At 41.7% G+C, this 19,438-nt stretch overlaps 1 protein-coding gene across 4 annotated transcripts in view; it reads left to right on the plus strand.

The window, feature by feature from the left end:
• add3a (adducin 3 (gamma) a) overlaps nt 1–18,828 on the plus strand; it is a 133,381-nt gene extending 114,553 nt beyond the window's left edge. For 3 of the 4 annotated variants that reach the window (XM_080453841.1, XM_080453842.1, XM_080453840.1), the window contains 6 exons: nt 881–1,138; nt 2,200–2,304; nt 2,984–3,070; nt 7,350–7,452; nt 11,975–12,067; nt 14,455–18,828. In XM_080453841.1, the coding sequence (XP_080309967.1) occupies nt 881–1,138; nt 2,200–2,304; nt 2,984–3,070; nt 7,350–7,452; nt 11,975–12,067; nt 14,455–14,705 (897 nt within the window). In that variant the 3' untranslated portion in view covers nt 14,706–18,828. The remainder of the gene's footprint in view (nt 1–880; nt 1,139–2,199; nt 2,305–2,983; nt 3,071–7,349; nt 7,453–11,974; nt 12,068–14,454) is intronic. The other variant, XM_080453843.1, reaches the window with a different exon arrangement.
• The last annotated feature ends 610 nt before the right edge of the window (nt 18,829–19,438 follow it).

Raw genomic sequence — 19,438 nt, forward strand, 5'->3', positions numbered from 1 at the left:
GGGAGTGTGAGAGGACTGGACACATGAGGACAGAGGGAGGGGATGTAGTGGGTGAGAGACAGGAAATGGCTCGGCTGACTGCGTCCTCTGTGTTGCCAGGAACCCCTCTGGTCACAGCACTGTTTTTCCTCTCTCCCTTTGAGGGCATGGGGAGTGCCCCCCCCCCCCCCCCCCCGACCCCTCTCTCTATTGACTAAACTGGAAAACAAAACTGACAGTGGTAATTCCGGACCACGAGACTGTAAATCCTGTTGCCATTTTTGCTTTTAGGGGACAGTGGCATGGTTGAGGCCAACTCATACTTAGTTTGGACGACTCTTTAATGATTAATTACTATAGACTACAAAAAAGGTTTTCAGTTGAAAAGAAGTAATGATGATTATAAAATAACGTCTAGGCTTCATGTGGATCTCGGACTTCATGTGGCCAGTCTGTGAAGTCAGTCATCAATGATGCATCTATGACATACGACTCCGTATTTAGACTGATCCGGCCTCCATTGATCGCTACTAACAAAATGTATTACAAATAAATAAATAATCTAAAACAATGGTTCTCAAAGTGGGATCCGGGGACCCTCAGGGTTCCTTGAGGGAGTTCCAAATGGACCCTTACAGGTCTGTAACTCTGAGAGCGTAAAATGAAAACGTTTTAGAGCCGCTGATCTAAAACATAATGTGAAAAAAAGTAATTTAGCTGTGACCAGTCCAGCACTTTTTGTGATTAAACCCGGACAAACAGACAAACATAGCCTCTTATGGACGTATCGCCGTAATGATCATTTAAAGATGATTATGAACAGAGGGTTCCACAACAGCTCTTGCAGCCCTGCACCAGAGCGTCTCTTGAACATTTTTGTCCTCTCTCTCTCTGCGCTCAGGGCTACAGGACAGGCTACGGCCACCGGCATCCCATCGTCCGGGACAAACCGCGGCACAAGAGCGAGGTGGAGATCCCGGCCACCGTCACAGCCTTCATGTTCGACGAGGACACGGAAGGCGCCACGCGGATGCCCTTCAAGTTCCTCCAGCAGAGGCAGCAGCGGGAGAAGACGCGCTGGCTCAACTCCCCCAACAGCTACACCAAGGTCAACGTGGAGTCCAGCGACGACCGGCATCACCACAACCGCACCACCATGGTGAGTCTGTGTGCGTGTGTGTGTGTGTGCACGGCACGCCCATGTGTAATTTAACTCTGAGGGGGAACAAATGTAACCAAGAAGTAAGGGTAATAATATTGTTATTTCTCACTGTATATTTGCATACACAGTGAAATGAGGTATCTGCATTTAACACATCCTAAGTATCAGGAGCAGCGGGCGCTACAGGGGCAGTTATGGGTTAAGTGTCTTGCTCAGGGACATTTCGACACATTTCTGAGGCCTGGAATTGAACCTGGGACCTTTGTCTTCCCAGGCAGGCTCTCTAACCATTCATCTATGGCCACCCATGGTTACATCTGTACCCCCTCAGTTACAAATGGATAAATTGACAATGAGGATTCTAATGTGTATAAGTGTGAAATGGGGATGTAATTTCAACATTATATGATTGTTGTATTGTTGTAATATATCAATGGCCAGCTTGTGTGGATTATAATGATGATCATGTTTCTACTCAGAAAGTCATGTGATGACTTTGGTGTTGGTTTGGCCCTACCTGGACTCCCCTTATTTTAGATCTTGTATTAGAATGCCCTCTATTGGTAAAACAGAGAATTGCATGTCATTCAATTTTTTGGGGCCTCCATCATCCTTCATGAGCATTTACGATGGTAGCATGTACGTAGCATCAAATCAAGTAAATATTATTTGTATATTATATTACTAGCACATTTCATACCATGTAGACGCAAATAACAAAAGGTCTGGGAAAATAAGAAGGCCTGAATCCTGCTCTTAAAAGATGATACGGTTGTTGCTGTTACCGATCTGCAGTTTATCTGCAGTTTTAACATTTTCAAATATTAAGAGGAAAGTACAATTGGACATTAGTCTATAGTTGCCTAGTCTAGAGTAGTGGGGAAAACACCAGATTGTACGGAACCATGAACAATGTTTAGTACGTCTTTTGATGGACAGTGAGAGATACTCTTGATTCTCATACGTAATAATGTTATTAGAATGTATTTATTTTTAGAACCTGATTTGATCTTGATCGTATCTTTTTTTTCTTCTCCTTCTTCTTTGTTCTTCTGCAGTGGATGAAAGCGGAGGAGACGGGCACCCCGATCAGGATTGAAGACCCCAATCAGTTTGTCCCTATGAACACAGACCCCAGTGAAGTGCTGCAGAAGAGAAACAAAGTGAGTCTGAACACTCCTCTGAGGTCATCGTACCGTCATACACAATTGTAGCCAAAGACTGTGGCGAAGGTGTGTAATGACTGGGCCTAGAAAAATGTGGATGGGCCTGGTTTTTTTTAAGCTTACAATTGCATATTGTATTGACCGGTGGATGATGTCAATATGGCTTCTTTTTTTCATTATCCGTTTGGCTGCTTTCCACGAGCAGCACATGGAAAACAAAATATATTTTAGCACGCTTCACCGCTTCTGGGACATGCGTCTGGTCACCAGACTCTAGTAGAAACATGAGGGGCCGCTCACACATGGGCGTGCGACAACGTGTCGAAATCGTGGGGGGGAGGCGGAGGGACGCGGCCATTTCAATTAATTTCCTATGGAAGTCGCATGGTTATTAAGCGTCCGACATGCCATGAGCCCCTAAAGTATAGAATATGGTGGTTAAAATGATTGTGACACTATATTAACACATTTTTCTGGGGACCCCCTGGTGCCCCCCCAAGGACCCCTGGCGGTCCCCTGACCCCACTTTGAGAACCAATGCCTTAACTGATAAGAAGATGACTTCCTCCTTCCCAGTTTCAATTCTGAGTGTCACATTTAGCTCATTGTACAGTTGTTGCTAGCTCCATGACACAAGTCTTGACGTCATCCACTGTGTTTTTTTGCCTTGTCACAGATCAGAGACCAGAACAGGTTTGACATGATGACGTCAGGACCACGTTCTCATCACCTGGATGGCATCCCCATAGATCCACCACGACAGGTGAGAGTTGGGACAACGTAGCATGCTGTGCTACTGTGCATCTCTTTATAAGACTAGTAACACTGCAGCAATACCATCAGTCAGAATGAAAATAAAAATAAACACCAATGGATTAGTCAGTTCTCTCGACCTAGAACAGACTGTGTTTGTAAGGAGTAATGGCATGTGATTAATATTTAGAAAGACCTAACCTAGTTCATTACAGTTTTTCTCAGTCCCTTAGGTACATTTCTTGAATCAAACGTAACATTTGTAAAGCATTAAGTGCATTTCTCGAAACAATTCGAACAGCCCCACACAATGTATTACTTGCTCTAAATCCTTAGTTCATCTCTCAAATGTAAATATTTGTCAATGAACATGTGAGTTTGATTGATGGAATACTTTATTAGTCACAAAGTGTAAACAGCACAGAGGTACAGTAAAACATTTAGGCTAAAAGGATAACACAAAAAGGTCCTGGGGACTTGTTTCCATTGTGGTCCTATGTATTCAATTCACCAACAGAGCATAGAATATTAACACATAATACACGTGATCAACAAATACAACTAGCTATATTTATAGAGGAGAAAGGGTAAAATCTGCGGCAGTGTATGACCCCTCATTTCAATGGGAATTAATATCTAACTCCACTTGTAGATTTCCTGATGGATGCTGTTTCAGGCCAGTTTTGAAAGAAAGTGATTCACATAGTTTAATGGTTGATGTCAGGGCATTCCACATTACGGTGGCAGAGTAGTAGAATGAGAATTTCCCCACGTTTGTGCTAACTTTGGGGGGTGCCAGCTCGTGGGTGCTCCCTCTGGTGTTGTGGCTGTGGGTGTCACTCACTTTGGAGAAGGTAGTTAGACAGGTATTGAGGGCACTGTCCCTGAGTATCTTGAATACCAATCCCACTGATATTTGCTTAACCCCGTCTCCTAGTACCCTGAGCCATCCCAAGCTAGCAAAGTGTGTTGGAATTATGTGGGGCAGCCGCAGTAGTACGTAGTCATATCAGTGCCATCAGAAGTCATTGTGTGATTGTTTACAAACAAGATAGTACAAATGTTTGGACACGTTGACAATATAAATGTACTTTTTAAGTATTTTCCGTTGTAAACTATGGCTAAGGTTTTGATGACGGGTGCACTATTTCTGTATGGCATTATCAATTTCAACAGTGCAAAGTTACACATTACTGTATGTGGGGATTGATTGCAAGAGATTGGACAGGATTCACATTTACGCTTGTACTGTTTGTGCTGTCATTTGTTGACAGACCATGACATTACAATACAGAATGGAAATATACTCGACTGTTTTACACAGCGCTGCATAGCACAAAGGGGGACAAAAACTAGAAATCGTCTCTGTCGGGTGGAAATCTCATATGTCCAAAAGTGCTACTCTTCAGTGTTCGAATTCTAAAATAGCAAAAGTAGCGGATCTACAAGCTCAAAACGCGTTGCTTTGTGCCGTGTTTCGAGCTTGTGGATCTGCTGCTTTTGATACTTTAGTATGACTAAGTAGGGCATTAATTTACGAAAAAACTAATATGGAGATAAGAAAAATATATTAAACATAGGAAACACCCCTTAGGCAGAACTGTCCATGCAAAGCTGTATGGGGAATTCCAGTGCAGGCTTTCTACAGCTCCTGGTGTTTCTGTCAGGCCACAGATTCTCATCCACATCACAACGGATATCGTCGCTGTCAGGCAGAAACCTTGTATGTCCAAAACTGTTACTTTTCAGGAATGTGTTCCAATGGTTCCAAACATAGTTATTATTTAGTCACAAGGTGTTGTTAATACTGTAGTACGACGAAGTAGGGCATTCATTTAAAAAAACAAAATTGCATGAATGTGCCAAAGCATTTGTTAAAAATAGCTATTATTATGTGCACAAGCGAGTAGATGACGTGGAGGTTGAACAAGTAGTTTGGGAATTTAAATTCTGATCTGTGAAATGTACCAAAGAGACTGAAGAACTATAATTCGCCTATTGTTGTATTACCACATATCACCACTAGATGGAGTCATTGCATGCATTCCGCAACAAGGGTTAAAAACAGACCAATAAGTAAATAAAACCTAGACTCTAGGTTTTATTTAGGTCCTAGAGTATTACAAAGCAGGGAAATTTAACTCATTTTAATTCTAACGTTTTCATACATGGTTTTGTGTGTTTTTGCCTTGAAGGACCCAGTGAGAGTAAAAATAATGGTAAATATCTACAGTGTTTCTGTATTTTTCAGTTTGCAGTGATGTTTGGTTTGCATCTGATGGATTTAGTTGAAATTTCGGGGGTTAAAACGATGCCTGCTTGTGTGTTGCCTTAGTAACATACGTACATACCATTTTAAAGTGCTATTTTGGAATGATTTTTTATTTATTTATTTACATGATATTATACTTTGAGTTTTTTCTGTTGTGAGATAATGTCTCAGAGCATGACTGGTTTTTAGTGTTTGTGCACAGTAAGGTTTAACTCATACTTCATTCTGCACAGTCGTGCACCGGAAATAGCCGATCTACAAGCTTGTAGATCTGCTATTTTCGGCGCAGAACACCAATGTATATATCAGGCTTGAGCTAAACAGGCCTGCCACTTCACAAGCGTTTTCTGTGAGCATGTGTGTGTGTTTTCATGTTCACTGTGACACCACTCCTCATATAAAAACCCAGTGAATGTCTAGATCTTTTGTCAGGGGACCCCCATTTTACAGTCATTCTTTAAAGCTGTTTCGTATTGAACATGAGCGTCTGTACATTTTATTTCACATCACATCACTTCATGTGAATGTATGTTGTAATGTAGATGGTGTCTATTGTTTCATTTTATGACTGCTCGCATGCTCTGTAATTAAGTGGGCATGTGTGACAGCCTAATGCCCGCTGTGTGTGTGTGTGTGTGTGTGTGTGTGTGTGTGTGTGTGTGTGTGTGTGTGTGTGTGTGTGTGTGTGTGTGTGTGTGTGTGTGTGTGTGTGTGTGTGTGTGTGTGTGTGTGTGTGTGTGTGTGTGTGTGTGTGTGTGTGTGTGTGTGTGTGAGAGAGAGAGATATGTGTTTGATTATATGTTTGTCTCTGAAAGTGTGTGTGTGTGTGCGGGGGGGGGGGTGCGTGCGTTTATGCGTGCATGTAATATGTGTGCTCAATTATAAGTGTGTTTGTGTGAGAGAGAGACAGACTCAGGGGTTGACACTAAGGTCTCAGAGGCACTTTGCCCATAGGGCAAGTACAGGTCATGTATACTTGCCCGAAAAGTAAATTGTCCATTATAAAATGATAGGTCAAATTTGAATTACCATTCATTTTAACACTTGTTTCTACTTGCATGCTTGAAACGGCCTTACTCGGCCTTGTTCCAGTTGAAAAATATAATATAGTATATATATATATATATTATTATATATATATAGATATAATATAAAAGTTCACAGGAATAAACAATAAAGTCATGACACACAGATGTAAATAAATACTAGTATTTTATTTTAACCTCTCAAATAAGCAGCTCGTGGATAGTGCAGCGTGGATAGTCCATTCCTGTGTTCATCCTACCGTGTTGCTTCAATGAAAAGCCGCTTGCAAGGAATATCATTTTATACAGCAGGCGTCAGCTGTGTGGGACTGTGGCGTGCCGATGTCTTCAACACTTTGTGAGCTTGTAGAGCTCACCCAACTGTGTGTGTGTGTGTGTGTGAGTGATGGAGCACTCTGGCCACATTCAAGTGTTTCCAGACATATATCTTGTGTTGTGTTTATAGCAAACTAAAGACGGTTGTGTCCCCACTCAAGTGCACTTGCCCGGTCAGGCAACCTGAAAGCAAATATCCATCTGCCCGAAAGTTTTATTTACCTGCCACGCCAGCCACGGGCAGTCGGGCAACCGTTAGTGTCAACCATTTTCCTGGTCCTCACAAGAGAAATGGTTGTTTTCATCATTCAAAAAGATTTTTAGCGTTAGAATTAGAAACGATTCAGATTAGGACTAGACATGTAGAGGCTTTGTGGTAAGGGTAAGGGTTATCCCTGATTTATACTTATTTGTGCACCAGTGTTGCGCACCAAAAATAGCAGATCTACAAGCACACACAACGCTTTGCAGAATGCAGCGCAACGCGTTGTAAGCTTGTAGATCTGCTATTTTCGGCTTTAGGGTTACGTTAAAAAATGTCCCAGAAAAAAAGTTTAAAATTGCATTCACAATTACAGTAATACAAACTGTGCGTGTGTGCGTGCATGATCATGCTCCCTTGCTAACTCCTGTCCCTGTCACCTCCTCCTCCCCAGCCATACGTGCCCACAGAGGAGGAGCAGATGGCCCCCCTGCCTCCCAACCCCTTCAGCGAGTATGCGGCCAAGAGCGGCGAGAGGAGGAGTCTGGGCATCAACGGTACGACGCACACACACACACACACACACACACACACACACACACACACACACACACACACACACACACACACACCCAACGCTCATAAACGCTTGCAGGATGATCGTATTATCATTCTTACTGTCGGGCGGAAACCACTTGTATGTCCAAATTCGTTTTTACTTTTCAGGAAGAAAAAAAAAAGGAACCTGAGTTCCTATGAATCCAACGTGGTTATTATATATTCACAAGCTTTATATGCTACTTTTCCTTGGTTAAATATATATATAAACCCACAGACAGACTTTAACCACTTTCACTTTTTTTTTCCTTCATTTTCAAAAGTATCGAAAATAGATCTCCAAGCTAACGCGTCGCATCAAGCTAGCGACGCATTGAGAGCTTGTAGATTACATTTTTTTTGCTACTTTTCCACGACACTCTTTTACAATGAAGTAGGACATTCATTTACAAAAAAAAAAACATAAAAAGATGAAATATGGAGATGCAAGGTTTCTGCCTGACAGCAATTATATGTTAATGCATGCATGAACAAACCTACTGTACTCTCTCTCTCTCTGTCACACACACACACACACACACACACACACACACACACACACACACACACACACACACACACACACACACACACACACACACACACACACACACATACATGAGGCATACATGACTCCCTCTAGTCTCAATAACAAACAAGGGCCCAGCCAAGCAGCACCATCTTACCGGAAAACGTCTCCTTAGCAACATTCCCAGTGGACAACCTCTATATTCTAACACGCTGCCTTGCATTTATAAGCACGCGCAAATATACTTAACCTGCACGCACGCACACACACACACACGTACACGAGCACAGGGTTGTGGAGAGCGGTCGATGCTAATTATATTAGCCCTCTGTTCCAATGCCTTTCATTGAAGCAAAGGAAAAATCAATAATGAATGGATACTGAGGGGGGTCGTCCACTACACTGCAGGCCATGTATTGCTGCAGTTAGTCAATCGTGTGTGAGTGTGTGTGTGTGTATTCGTAGTACCATATTTGTGAGGTCCAAAATGTCCCCGCAAGTACAGTAGAATTTGAATGTTCCTGGTCCTCGCAAGAGAAATGGTTATTTCGTGGTTAAAAAGGGATTTAGGCTTACAATTAGTAAAATGTTCATGTTGGGGACGGGGTAGGATTAGGCACTTAGAGGTTAGGTTTGGGGTTAGGGTTGGAGTTATACCTGATTCATACACACAGTAAATAGCTGATCGACGTGTTGTGAGCTTGTAGATCGACTCTCTTCGACTTAAGGTCTAGGATGAAAAAAAATGACAACACACTGTAAAAAATGGCATTCATAAAATCGCCGTCCTCGAACGTTAATGTCCTCACAAGCATAGTAACACAAACACGCGTGTGTGCGTTTGAGGGAGAGCGCACACTCTGCATGTACATGACGGCGCGCGTGTCCGTCCGTCCGTCCATGCATGCGATCGTGTGCAGCATGTATATGAATGTGCGTTTTCCATATGTATGCGTGTTTGAGAGGGTGTGTGAGGTTCAACGTGACTAAAGATGGCAGACGCTGGCCTGACAGCAGGTCCTCACACCCGCCACATGAGTGGAGCTGGTTGCTATGACACTGTCACCCCCGCAGCTCCAGGCCTCCCCAGTGGCCAATCATAACACAGGTTGGAGACCGTCTGGAGCGGCCTAATGCATGGCTAGCCTACACACACACACACACATAGATATAACGTGTATACGTTGCTGTCGGGTGGAAAGTCCAAAACCGTTCCTTTTTTATTATAATTTTTTTTTAACGTTTTAAAATAGTGAAAATCGCCAATCCTACAAGCTCACAACGCATTGCGAGGCGCTATTTCGGCTCTTTTCGGAAAGCTGTTTTGACATTATTCAGTGATAATGACATGGCCAAAATTGGGAAGTCAGGTTGACAGTGGTCAACTTAAGTACAGGTTTTTGAAAAAAATATGTCTCCCCATTGGCGGTTTTTATCAAAAGTAAACTGGCTTTGTGAATGGAATTAAATGTAGTAATTTTGTTAACATATTTTATTGCTGAAGTACATATGAGAAGCTCATACAAATCATGGTAGAAAAAACAGTTTACACAACCTTTCAAAATGTTTTAATAAAGAACCCACACTCAATGAGATTTATAGTTTTTTTTTATACTAACCATGAAATAAAAATAAAACCGTTTTTTTTAAATAAATAATGCACAAAGCAATTTTTCTTTCACCTAAAATGAACTGAAGTGATTCTATTCACCAATCAATCAAAGGATAGCTTTCACTAAGCACTTCTTTGTTAGGAAGTGTGTCACTCTCTGAGATAAACATGATCTTTTATTGTGCCACTTGTTGGGATCACATGGCGGATTATCAGTGACTGTGACAGATGTGTATCTGTTACTGTAAATATGAGATGCACAGAATGTATAACATGACATATATATTAATGCTTGTTTTACAGAGCTCACTGTGCCACTGTGTGTATGCTGTGTATACGAATGAGCTGTGACTCTCTGCTTGCTAACTATTAACATGATAATGTATGTGTTGAAATGGCATGGGAATAACATGCACAAGAAATGCTAATGACCATACAGTGTTGAGTGTCCCTATATTGGGCATGTCATTATAGGAGGATCAAAATGATCAAAAATTGCATATCTACAAGATCCACTGCATGTTGTGAGTTTGCAGATCGGCTATTTTTGCTATTCACCGTATGACGATTTATAATTTTGTTGCTGTTGGGTAAAAGCCTGTTTTTTCGTCAATTAATGCCCTACTTCATCAATACAAAAGTGCCGTACAAAAGTAGTGAAACTAGCAGATCTACAAGCTCACAACACGACGCGTTGTGAGCTTGTAGATCGGCAATTTCTTCATTATTTTTTTATGATAAAAAAGGAACGATTTTGGACATAAGGTTTCCACCCGACATCGACGATAGGGCTTTAACCCATTTAGACCTGAGGCCGATTCTAAAAACGGCTTCTAAATCCTGACCTGAAGTTTTCTGAAAAACGTATTAAAATTTTTATTTTGCTATATACTGTACATAGCAACAGGAACCGTCCTGAAAGGTATAGTTACAAAAAGGGGTTCCCACCCAAAATGGGTTAAGTGGTTAATGAAGCCTCCAACGCATAGCTGGGCTGTAACATATGACCACGTATTTAATTGTGGACGCAGCCCACACATTTCGCTTCATCATGCGTTGATGCATCATGCAGCAATGATTAACGAGAGCCCTTGAACATTGGCTGATGCTGAACAAAATTTGTACGGGCAAAAGCCACCCTGCCATGCAGAATGTTACAGTGCATGCTGAGCTGTCAGGAGAGCCCAGCGACGGCACTATGAATGCCTGAAAACCCAACTGACCAACAGACAAGCATTCCGATATTTAACCACTTAATCCATTAAGACCGGGAGCACATCTGTGTCATTTTAAGACTTCTTTGGGCTATTAAAAAATAGCAGATATACAAGCTCATAGCACGGCACCGAGTGCTTGTATATCTGCTATTTTTGAAAAAATCGTGAAAATGTGTGCAAATCTTTATATATTTTTTAAAGCGAACATTTGTAACTCAAATCTTTGCTTCTGGGTGTCCCTGGAATAACATTTTGACATGTGGGGTCCGCGGCCAAATGCCATTCATTTTGGGGGTCCTTGACATGGAAAAGTTGGAGCACCTAAGATAACATACTGTTAGGATTTAGAAAACATTTTTATATATGTATTTATCCCATCTCAAAATGTTTTGTTCCAGGGACCCCCAGAAGCAAAGATTTGAGTTACAAATGTTCGCTTTAGAATATATATATATATTCAAATATATACACATTTTCACGATTTTTCAAAAAATAGGCAAATAAATCTAAAATGACACAGATGCGTTCCCTGATTGAATGGGTTAAAGGAGTAGTTCTCCCCCCAAAAATCGTATTTTCTATCAATTAAACACCCCATGAAGCCTTGAATTCATGGAGATTTTTTTTTGATGACCGGTGGAGTCTCCGTAGGAGACCCAAAGAGTCTCCTACTGAGTCTCCTATTGAACGATGACCCGGTCATAAAATTATTGGCTCAGGAACACAAAAACAAAAACTAATCCATGAATTCAAGGCTTCATGGGGTGTGTAATTGATAGAAAATAAGTAATTTTTGGGGTGAATTTTTGGGTCGTGCAATGAATAATAGCCAATTAACAAGCTGATAGATCTGCTACTTTTGCGATTTTTTAACGACAATATTTCGTCCTATAATGACATGCCCAAGTAAGGATGCCAGTTTGAAAGTGGTTGAAAAAGATTGTAATAATGACAAATAATCTGTGCATGGCCTGTTTCTAACATGTGTGTTGTCACTAATCTCTCACCCTCAACTATACCCCCACGATTTCTATCCCCTACTATACCACACCCAACAATCCCCCTCACCCATCACCCACCCCCCCCCCCTATCATTGCCTCACTCCTCACCAACCCCCCTGCAGATGGCGAGCACGAACTAACCTCCGACGACGGTTCCACTCTGTCTCAGTCTCTATCTCTCACCCAGTCCCCACAAAGCACTCCAGCTAAAGAAGGTATAGCTCACTTCCAAGACACTTTCTTCACATTTTTTATTTTTTTCCTCTTTTCTTTTTTCGTTGGAGTGTGTGAGCGTTCTGCTCTACAACACAGTAAGTTAACTGTATATTAAACCACACGTGGACAACGACGTTATAGCTAAATATGTGTTACACAGAAAGACTGTTGCCGTTACTATACTCCCCTTTAAGAGCCACAAATAGTAACAAGTGTGGACGTCCGGAGTCCACACCAAGAGCGATAACTAGAACGATAACTATAAAGATGTCTTTTAAAAAATCATAACACAAGTGGATGGCAGGGTACACACCACAACTATAACGACAACAACAGTGATGAACGATATCGATCACTTTTAGAGCGACTTCATGAACGATAGAAACACTGACACGTCAGACAGGCGATCCAAATCCATCCGAATTTAGCCCTAGGGTGTCCTGAATCTCCTGAGAGCCAAGTGGTTAGGGCACATACCACATGGGTGTAATGTGCCCTGACCAACGAAGCCCTGGGCATGTCATTCACTTATTCCTGTGTCTCAGCTATCTCTGTCAAAAAAGGCTTAAAAATTCCCCAAAAATATCTTACAAATACAACAAACAGCCTCAGATTGACTTCCTCTCAGTTCACATGCACGCAGGCTCACGGACAAAACCACATGAGAAGACGCCACCGATCCAAGGTCAACGGGTTGATGTCATTCTGTGGCCAGAAATGGGTCAATTGTTGTGCAAGGCGCTTTTGATGTCACACTGTGTCCATTGTCCCAGATGAGAATAGCCCGAGCAGGTCCTGAAAGGAGTGTTATTTAGTGTAGTAACAGGATGCCTGTGTCCTCCATTCTCTTACTATGGGCTTACATCACAGAGGAATGGACTGTTAACATGAATAGTCATTAATGGAATGGGGTGGAGCCAGCGCGGTCACATTCACTAGGCTATCAGGTCACTGGGGTTTTACAAAATATGTAGAGCATGATGACCGTGTTGAGGTCAAAGAGGTGGGATTGCTGGGCCTGTGTGTGAGATGTTGAGTGTGTGTCTGGCTTAAAAGAGAAAATTCAAAACACACACAGTAGATTGGTCCCCAGAACACAGTCTGGTGAGGTCCCACTTCTGGACATGTTACTCACCACAGTATCTTCTAAGCCAAATGGCTAACACTAAAACTGGTGGCCATGCCGAGGGGGGCAGCCTCTTCACCACATTAAATATCGAGATACAAGAACACCAGAATGCCCTGGTTTTTGTTTTCTACTGTATGGATAAAAGCAGAAGGGCAGATACTTTCTATGAAGTATTGACCTTTATTATCTTATATTATCAAACACATTCCATGCCAGAGTTTAATCTCATAATGTACTCACCAGTGCCAGCGTTTTATTGTTGTTTTTTTGTTTTTTTCATGTCGCCACAGACCTCGCTAAATAAGTTAAAAGTGCGCGTTCATTTGGTTCTAAACACACAGCGGATCCGTGAGAAACGGCCAGCGAAAACAGTTTCCAAATCCGTGCCGCCATCTTGAAGCTACAGCCGATCAACGGTAAACAGTGATCAGCGAGGAGAAAAACAACAACCGAGAAAATCGAGTTTTAAACAGGATCCCAGACAGGAAGCGGATACGATCGAAAAAACCGGAACCCGAATAATTCTGTTTCCGACCGGAAACCGGAAACGGAAATGGATCAAAAAAATCCGGAAAGTGCACCTGGGGCAAAATCAATGGGAATCGGCGGTTCGCGTAGATCTACGCGACTGGCACGCTGCGGCTTTAAATAGGTTCGCGTAGATCTACGCGATTGGCATTCAATGTGTTAACAGAGCTGCTTCCTGGTGGCTGTACTCCGAATTCTCCACCCCTCTATTTAGACCACATGCACACCCACAGCATTTTGCTGTAAGGATAAGGCCAGTGTAGTTTTATTTTTGATGTGCTGGAATGGAAAATAAATTACAATATTTTTTACGGCGATTCGTTTAGATATTTTTAAAAAACTTCAAAGAAATATATATTGATACTTTTTGTGCTTCTCGATTATTTGATTAATCCACTCTCCAGCAGGGATAGTTAGAGTCCATAGGTGAAGGATGCACCATAGCAGCCAGGCATCCAGGTCATATTGTCAAGCAGTGCCTGGAATGGCTTCCACATTTGGGGGGTTTTAGCTTCTGTCCACTGTGACAGATTTGTTCCATTTTGGCGATGAAGAGCATCTCGTTGAGCTATTTCTTGAAACATGGAGACGTTGGAGACTTCCAGTTTACCGATATAAATTTCTTTGGTAGCAACCATGCCCGCCTTGAGCATCTGTTTTTGGTAGGAGGGAAGGGCCTCCTCAGCCTCTTTCTAACCTCTGTCCCTCATTCCTCCCTCCCTCCCTCAGAGAACCACACAGGCCTGATGAACGGCAAGGACGGCCACGACCACGTGGACGAGGAGCTGTCCAAGCGCGTCAGCCAGCTCACCACCAGCGTGGAGAGCGTGGAGATCACGGTGCGCCCCGGCGAAAAGATCGAGGAGTCCCTCTCCCCGGAGAGCTCGCCCTCCAAGTCGCCCAACACCAAGAAGAAGAAGAAGTTCCGCACCCCGTCCTTCCTGAAGAAGAACAAGAAGAAAGAGAAGACGGAGGCCTGAGAGGAAACAGGTGGAGGCGGGCCGGGGAGGGCAGGGCAGTGTAGGGGGGAAACCCCCTACGGCTTGAGCCTGATTCATACTTCATTGCACGACACTGTCGCTCGCCAAAAAATAACTGATTTTAAGCAAAAAACGTGGCACGTCATATAATGAAGTATAAACTAGGTTTTATTCATCTTTGTTTTTGTTTTGTTTTTGTTTTGTTTTTTGTCTGTTTCAGTGTCTGTTTTTTTTTCATCTTTTGTTTTTTATTTTATTTTATTTGTTTATTTTATTTTATTATGTTTGTTTTTAACATGGTTCTTTTATGTACAAAATGTATTTTTGGGGTGTGGAGAAAAGATAGATTTTTAAAAATTGAATGAATTGGTGGTATTAAAAAAAGAGTCTCGGCTCCTGCAAAAGTGCAGGACTGTTCGATAGGGAATAGTAAGGAGGGGGTTCAAAAGCTCCAGCAAATCCCCAGGTACATAGCCTGTCTAAATCATACCTTATCTCCTACTTGGGCTCCAGTCAGAAGTAATGTGGACTCTTCTGGCTGACAACCCCCCGTACATCCTGAGTAACTGGCTCATCCTGTGTTGTGTGTTCCTGGGCTGATAATGGAATTTGAAACCGCTGTGTATAAATTTTAAGTCCATAAAGGCACTATCAGTGATCTAGAAACTAGAAATGTGGAGCTCAGCGTACAGAAATGACCTTTTTCTTTCTATTTTACATGCTCTTCGGTCACTTGACTCTGGATAGTGAACCCCAATGACCATAAAGACTACATGAAATGATGGTCACACTGGAACACTGGTCATGGAAATGCAGCCACGGGGGCTGCGTTGATTTCCTGTCTTTTCTCTTTAACCTTTTTCTTCCTTGCTCTCTCCTCGGTCTCTCTTCAACAGTTTCTCTATTCGCCCCCAAGCGAGCTTCTCTCTGTGCAACTGTTGCCATCCACTCTTCCTGCTACCTGCACTGTACCGCAATAATGCCACGGTTAAGTGAAAAGGGAGAGCTGCTGCATGTAGACAACAGGGCTCTCGCACGTCGACAAGTGTTGCAGGACAGGAGAAACACTGACTTGCACCATCTCAACACGTTTATGTAGTACATTAATGTGCTATGCTCTTCATCTCAACTTTGCCTCACTAAAAGAAAGAAAAGTTAAAATAAATAAATAACAAGAGAAAGGTGCTCTTAATAGAGCACAAATCTTCACCAGGAGGCATGCCCTAATAATAATACTTGTCTGACGAAATAACGTCAAACTGCATTTCTCTCTCTCTCTCTCTCTCTCTATATAGTTGAACATAGTGCTGTGATGTTGTGTGGTTTCCCACCAGGAGGACGTGCCACTTTGAGTTGTGACATGAGCACAACTTGGCCCTTAGTTCAAAACAGAACATGTGCTGGTGCAGTGAAAATGACTCAAACAGAAGTTGTTGTTTGGTGGCGTAATGAGTTTCTTATACGTCTCCTCTCAGCGTCTTCCTCACATAGGAATCTAAAAAAAAAAGCCCTGTGGGTACTTGCCAATTCCTCAGTCGGAGAAAACCAATTAACCCTTCGTGCACATGAAAGCAGACTCATATTGTTTGACAGAGTGACGGGAAGCTATGTCTCTCTCTCGCTCGCCCCCCCCCCCTCATTCTCTTTCTGTATGTGTGCGTGTGTGTCATTAGGCACTCTGTGGAAGAGGCAGGCATGTACTTCTACAAGCATTATCTGTTATATACGTTTCAAATAGGAAGAATTGTACAACATAGTCGACAACCATGAATGCTGAAACTTTGGTTGCTGTAATCATTTAATGGGGGTATGTTTTTGCTCATACAGTAACACAGCCATCACATCTTGCATGTCTGCGATTGTCTAGTGCCAGGTCTATAGCCTGGCGGGACACTTATCCTATCGCCTGCTGCAATCGGCCAGTTCCTGTCCATAGCCTGGTGGGACGCTTATCCCACAGCCTGGAGGGACACTTGCACTGCAATTATAAATTCCCCAAAAATGACATAGTTGTCGTTGACGGATTTGAAACATATTACAGAATTGAGGTCCTTGGCCAGCTGCCAGTGTGCACAAGAGATATGCTTGCTGATTGGCCCAGACGTTTGTGAGGTGAACTGCAGACAGACACACAGACGGGGGCTAAAACAAGCTCTCCGCCTGGCGGAGATAAACAAACAAAAAATCACGTTTTAGTGAAGCATCATTGTTTTGGTTTTCTTTCTTGTAACTACACTTGGAACAGAACACCCCTGTCATCTCATGAAATGTTTTTTGTTTTGTTTTTTAATTGAACACAGAAATTTGGTATTAGTCAACTCTATTTTGTACTCATTTCTATACTTTTACAGAGAATACAAAATGTTAAGCATGTTTATTTTGCAAGAAATCAGAATTTATATGGCTGACCATGTTCTTCTGTAGTGATGCCTGGTTTCTCAAATTATCTTGTAGACATCAGATAACTAAAATATTACTATATAACAGATATATGAAAACTGGATGTGTTGGCTATAGATTTTTTAAACTATATATTTTTATTTTATTGTGCTGCACTTTTCTTGTGGTATATAACACAATGTAGTTGCAGGTGGTCTCACCGGTGAATCAGAGTGTTTGATATTGGTAAGGGTTTTGCTGGAACAAGCAACAAGCTAGTTGTGAAATACAGGGAACGGTTTAGGAATTCATTGGTCTTTACACTTGGAAGATTGTAATGTACTCAACAAGCATATGAGCAATCTGGTGCTGAAATGCAATGTAAGACTATCCGCCATTAGCTGGAACCAGAGTTATTGGTCATGAGCATGAAACGGCAATTTTGTTTGGTGTGTTTTTGTGTGTTTTTTAAGCCATATTATATTATTGTTTTTTTCTCTCCAATATTCTAATCATGAGGTTAGCAAATCTCATGAGTCCACTTTGGCATCAAGGGACCCTGTGGAGAGCTCTCTTCAATTACCCCAATGACTGCATTCAACGCCCCCAGGCTCTCAAACAGTCCGCATTTTTTGTACAGTACACAGTAAAATCCTCAGTGTTAATTCAACTCTTAAGGGTATACTGTACAAATGTAACATGTTACATTTGTATACTCTCTGAGTTACAAATGGATAAAATAACTGAGGATATACTTTTACTGTATAGCCACGCTCGCTCAATTTTCCATTTGCTTGCATCATGAACTGGAACATCTTATTTACCCGAAATAGGAAACAGTTGGAGACAACGCTATGAAGAGGAAATATTGATGTTTTTATTTGTATTTGATTTATCAGTTGGCCCTGTCATTTCAATTGTAAACCTCCCTCATGTAATTTCTCGAACGAAAAAACTAAAACGTGCATGAAGTAACCATCGGATGACCCATGGCGGAACCTGTAAAAAAGAACGGGTTTTCGCATATCCTTCCCTCTAAAATACAATTAAGCAGTTTTGTACCAGATGTTATCAATATCCCAGCTAGCAATGTGAAATATTGGAAGTTAGATCATGGGAAGGGAGGTTACAGAGCTAAAGTGTGTATCTTTAACCGTGTTAAACAAGAACTTTGTTTTTGCTCTGGGCAGAGCTTTGCTTGGTATTACACGCATGCAACAGAGGGAGAAGGTGTGAGCGAGTTGGGAAGTGGAAGTGTATATCGTGTGGGAAAGGGTAAAGAGAACCTGACATTAATGCACCATATTTTTATTGCTCAAACTGTCCTTTTCTTTAAACTCATTTCTCTTTCTGGAAACCTTTTTTTCCCCTTCTCATCCTCCATTTGTCTCGCATTATGCATTTATTTTTTCCCTTTTTAGTTTACAGCACTAGACTTTTTTTTATTAACCATTTTATGAACATAAATTTCTCCCGGATGAACTGAATGTGCATTTGCATTCTTTTATTTTTGTTTTTCTAATTTCCAACAGTTTGCACCTTGTTTTACTAATGCCTCTCTGTCCACCATTTTGTTCTCTGTTTGTAAGAATAATAATAAATTTTCTTTGGCATGCCAGAATGAGCCAAGCTACTTTGTGACCTGTGAAAATCCTATATAAATGGTTATCTAATGGAGTTGCTTTTTAGATGTACTGCTAATCAGTGTAAATTCACAAATAAAACTGTATTTTAAGAAACGGAAGCTCATTCTCCATGTTTGTGAAAACCGGAGGGGCATTCACCTTGAACATTCATGAACAACCCACCCTGTTTTTAAGTTGAGCATAACCCATGCACACTCATTTTAATTTTATACTCATATCATAAACCAATCGGTATATTTGCGTACACATCAGGTAACATGATTCAGTTGTGACAAATGTAATGCTGCTTCTCAAGCCATGATATTGTAATGATGCTACCGGACAATGATATATTTATAAAGCCCTATGCAGTATAGTGGCTCTGTGACCAAGCAAAAACAGTAGTGGTGCCTTTCTCATTGATGTTAAAAGATAATGAAATATGGATCTGGAGAACAGTTCAATGAACCATATATCAATCTAAAGTTGATGGCACAATGACAGTGACAGAGGGGATGCTACGCGTAAATGAGAGAGTGAATGTGTTAAATGAAGATATCGATGGGAACTGCCACACGTTTATAGGAAGGGCAGTGAGGAAGTGTGGAAATTTCAAAAAAACGTAATGTCAAGAATTTGCTAATGACTGCTATGACTCCAGTTTAGAAATGCCAACGTGTTCATTTGGCCACCAAAGAGTCTGGTCAAAGTGAGTATGCTTCACTTTAG

The sequence above is a fragment of the Gymnoscopelus braueri genome (assembly GCF_963280865.1).
Source record: "Gymnoscopelus braueri genome assembly, chromosome: 2".
Lineage (NCBI taxonomy): Eukaryota > Metazoa > Chordata > Actinopteri > Myctophiformes > Myctophidae > Gymnoscopelus > Gymnoscopelus braueri.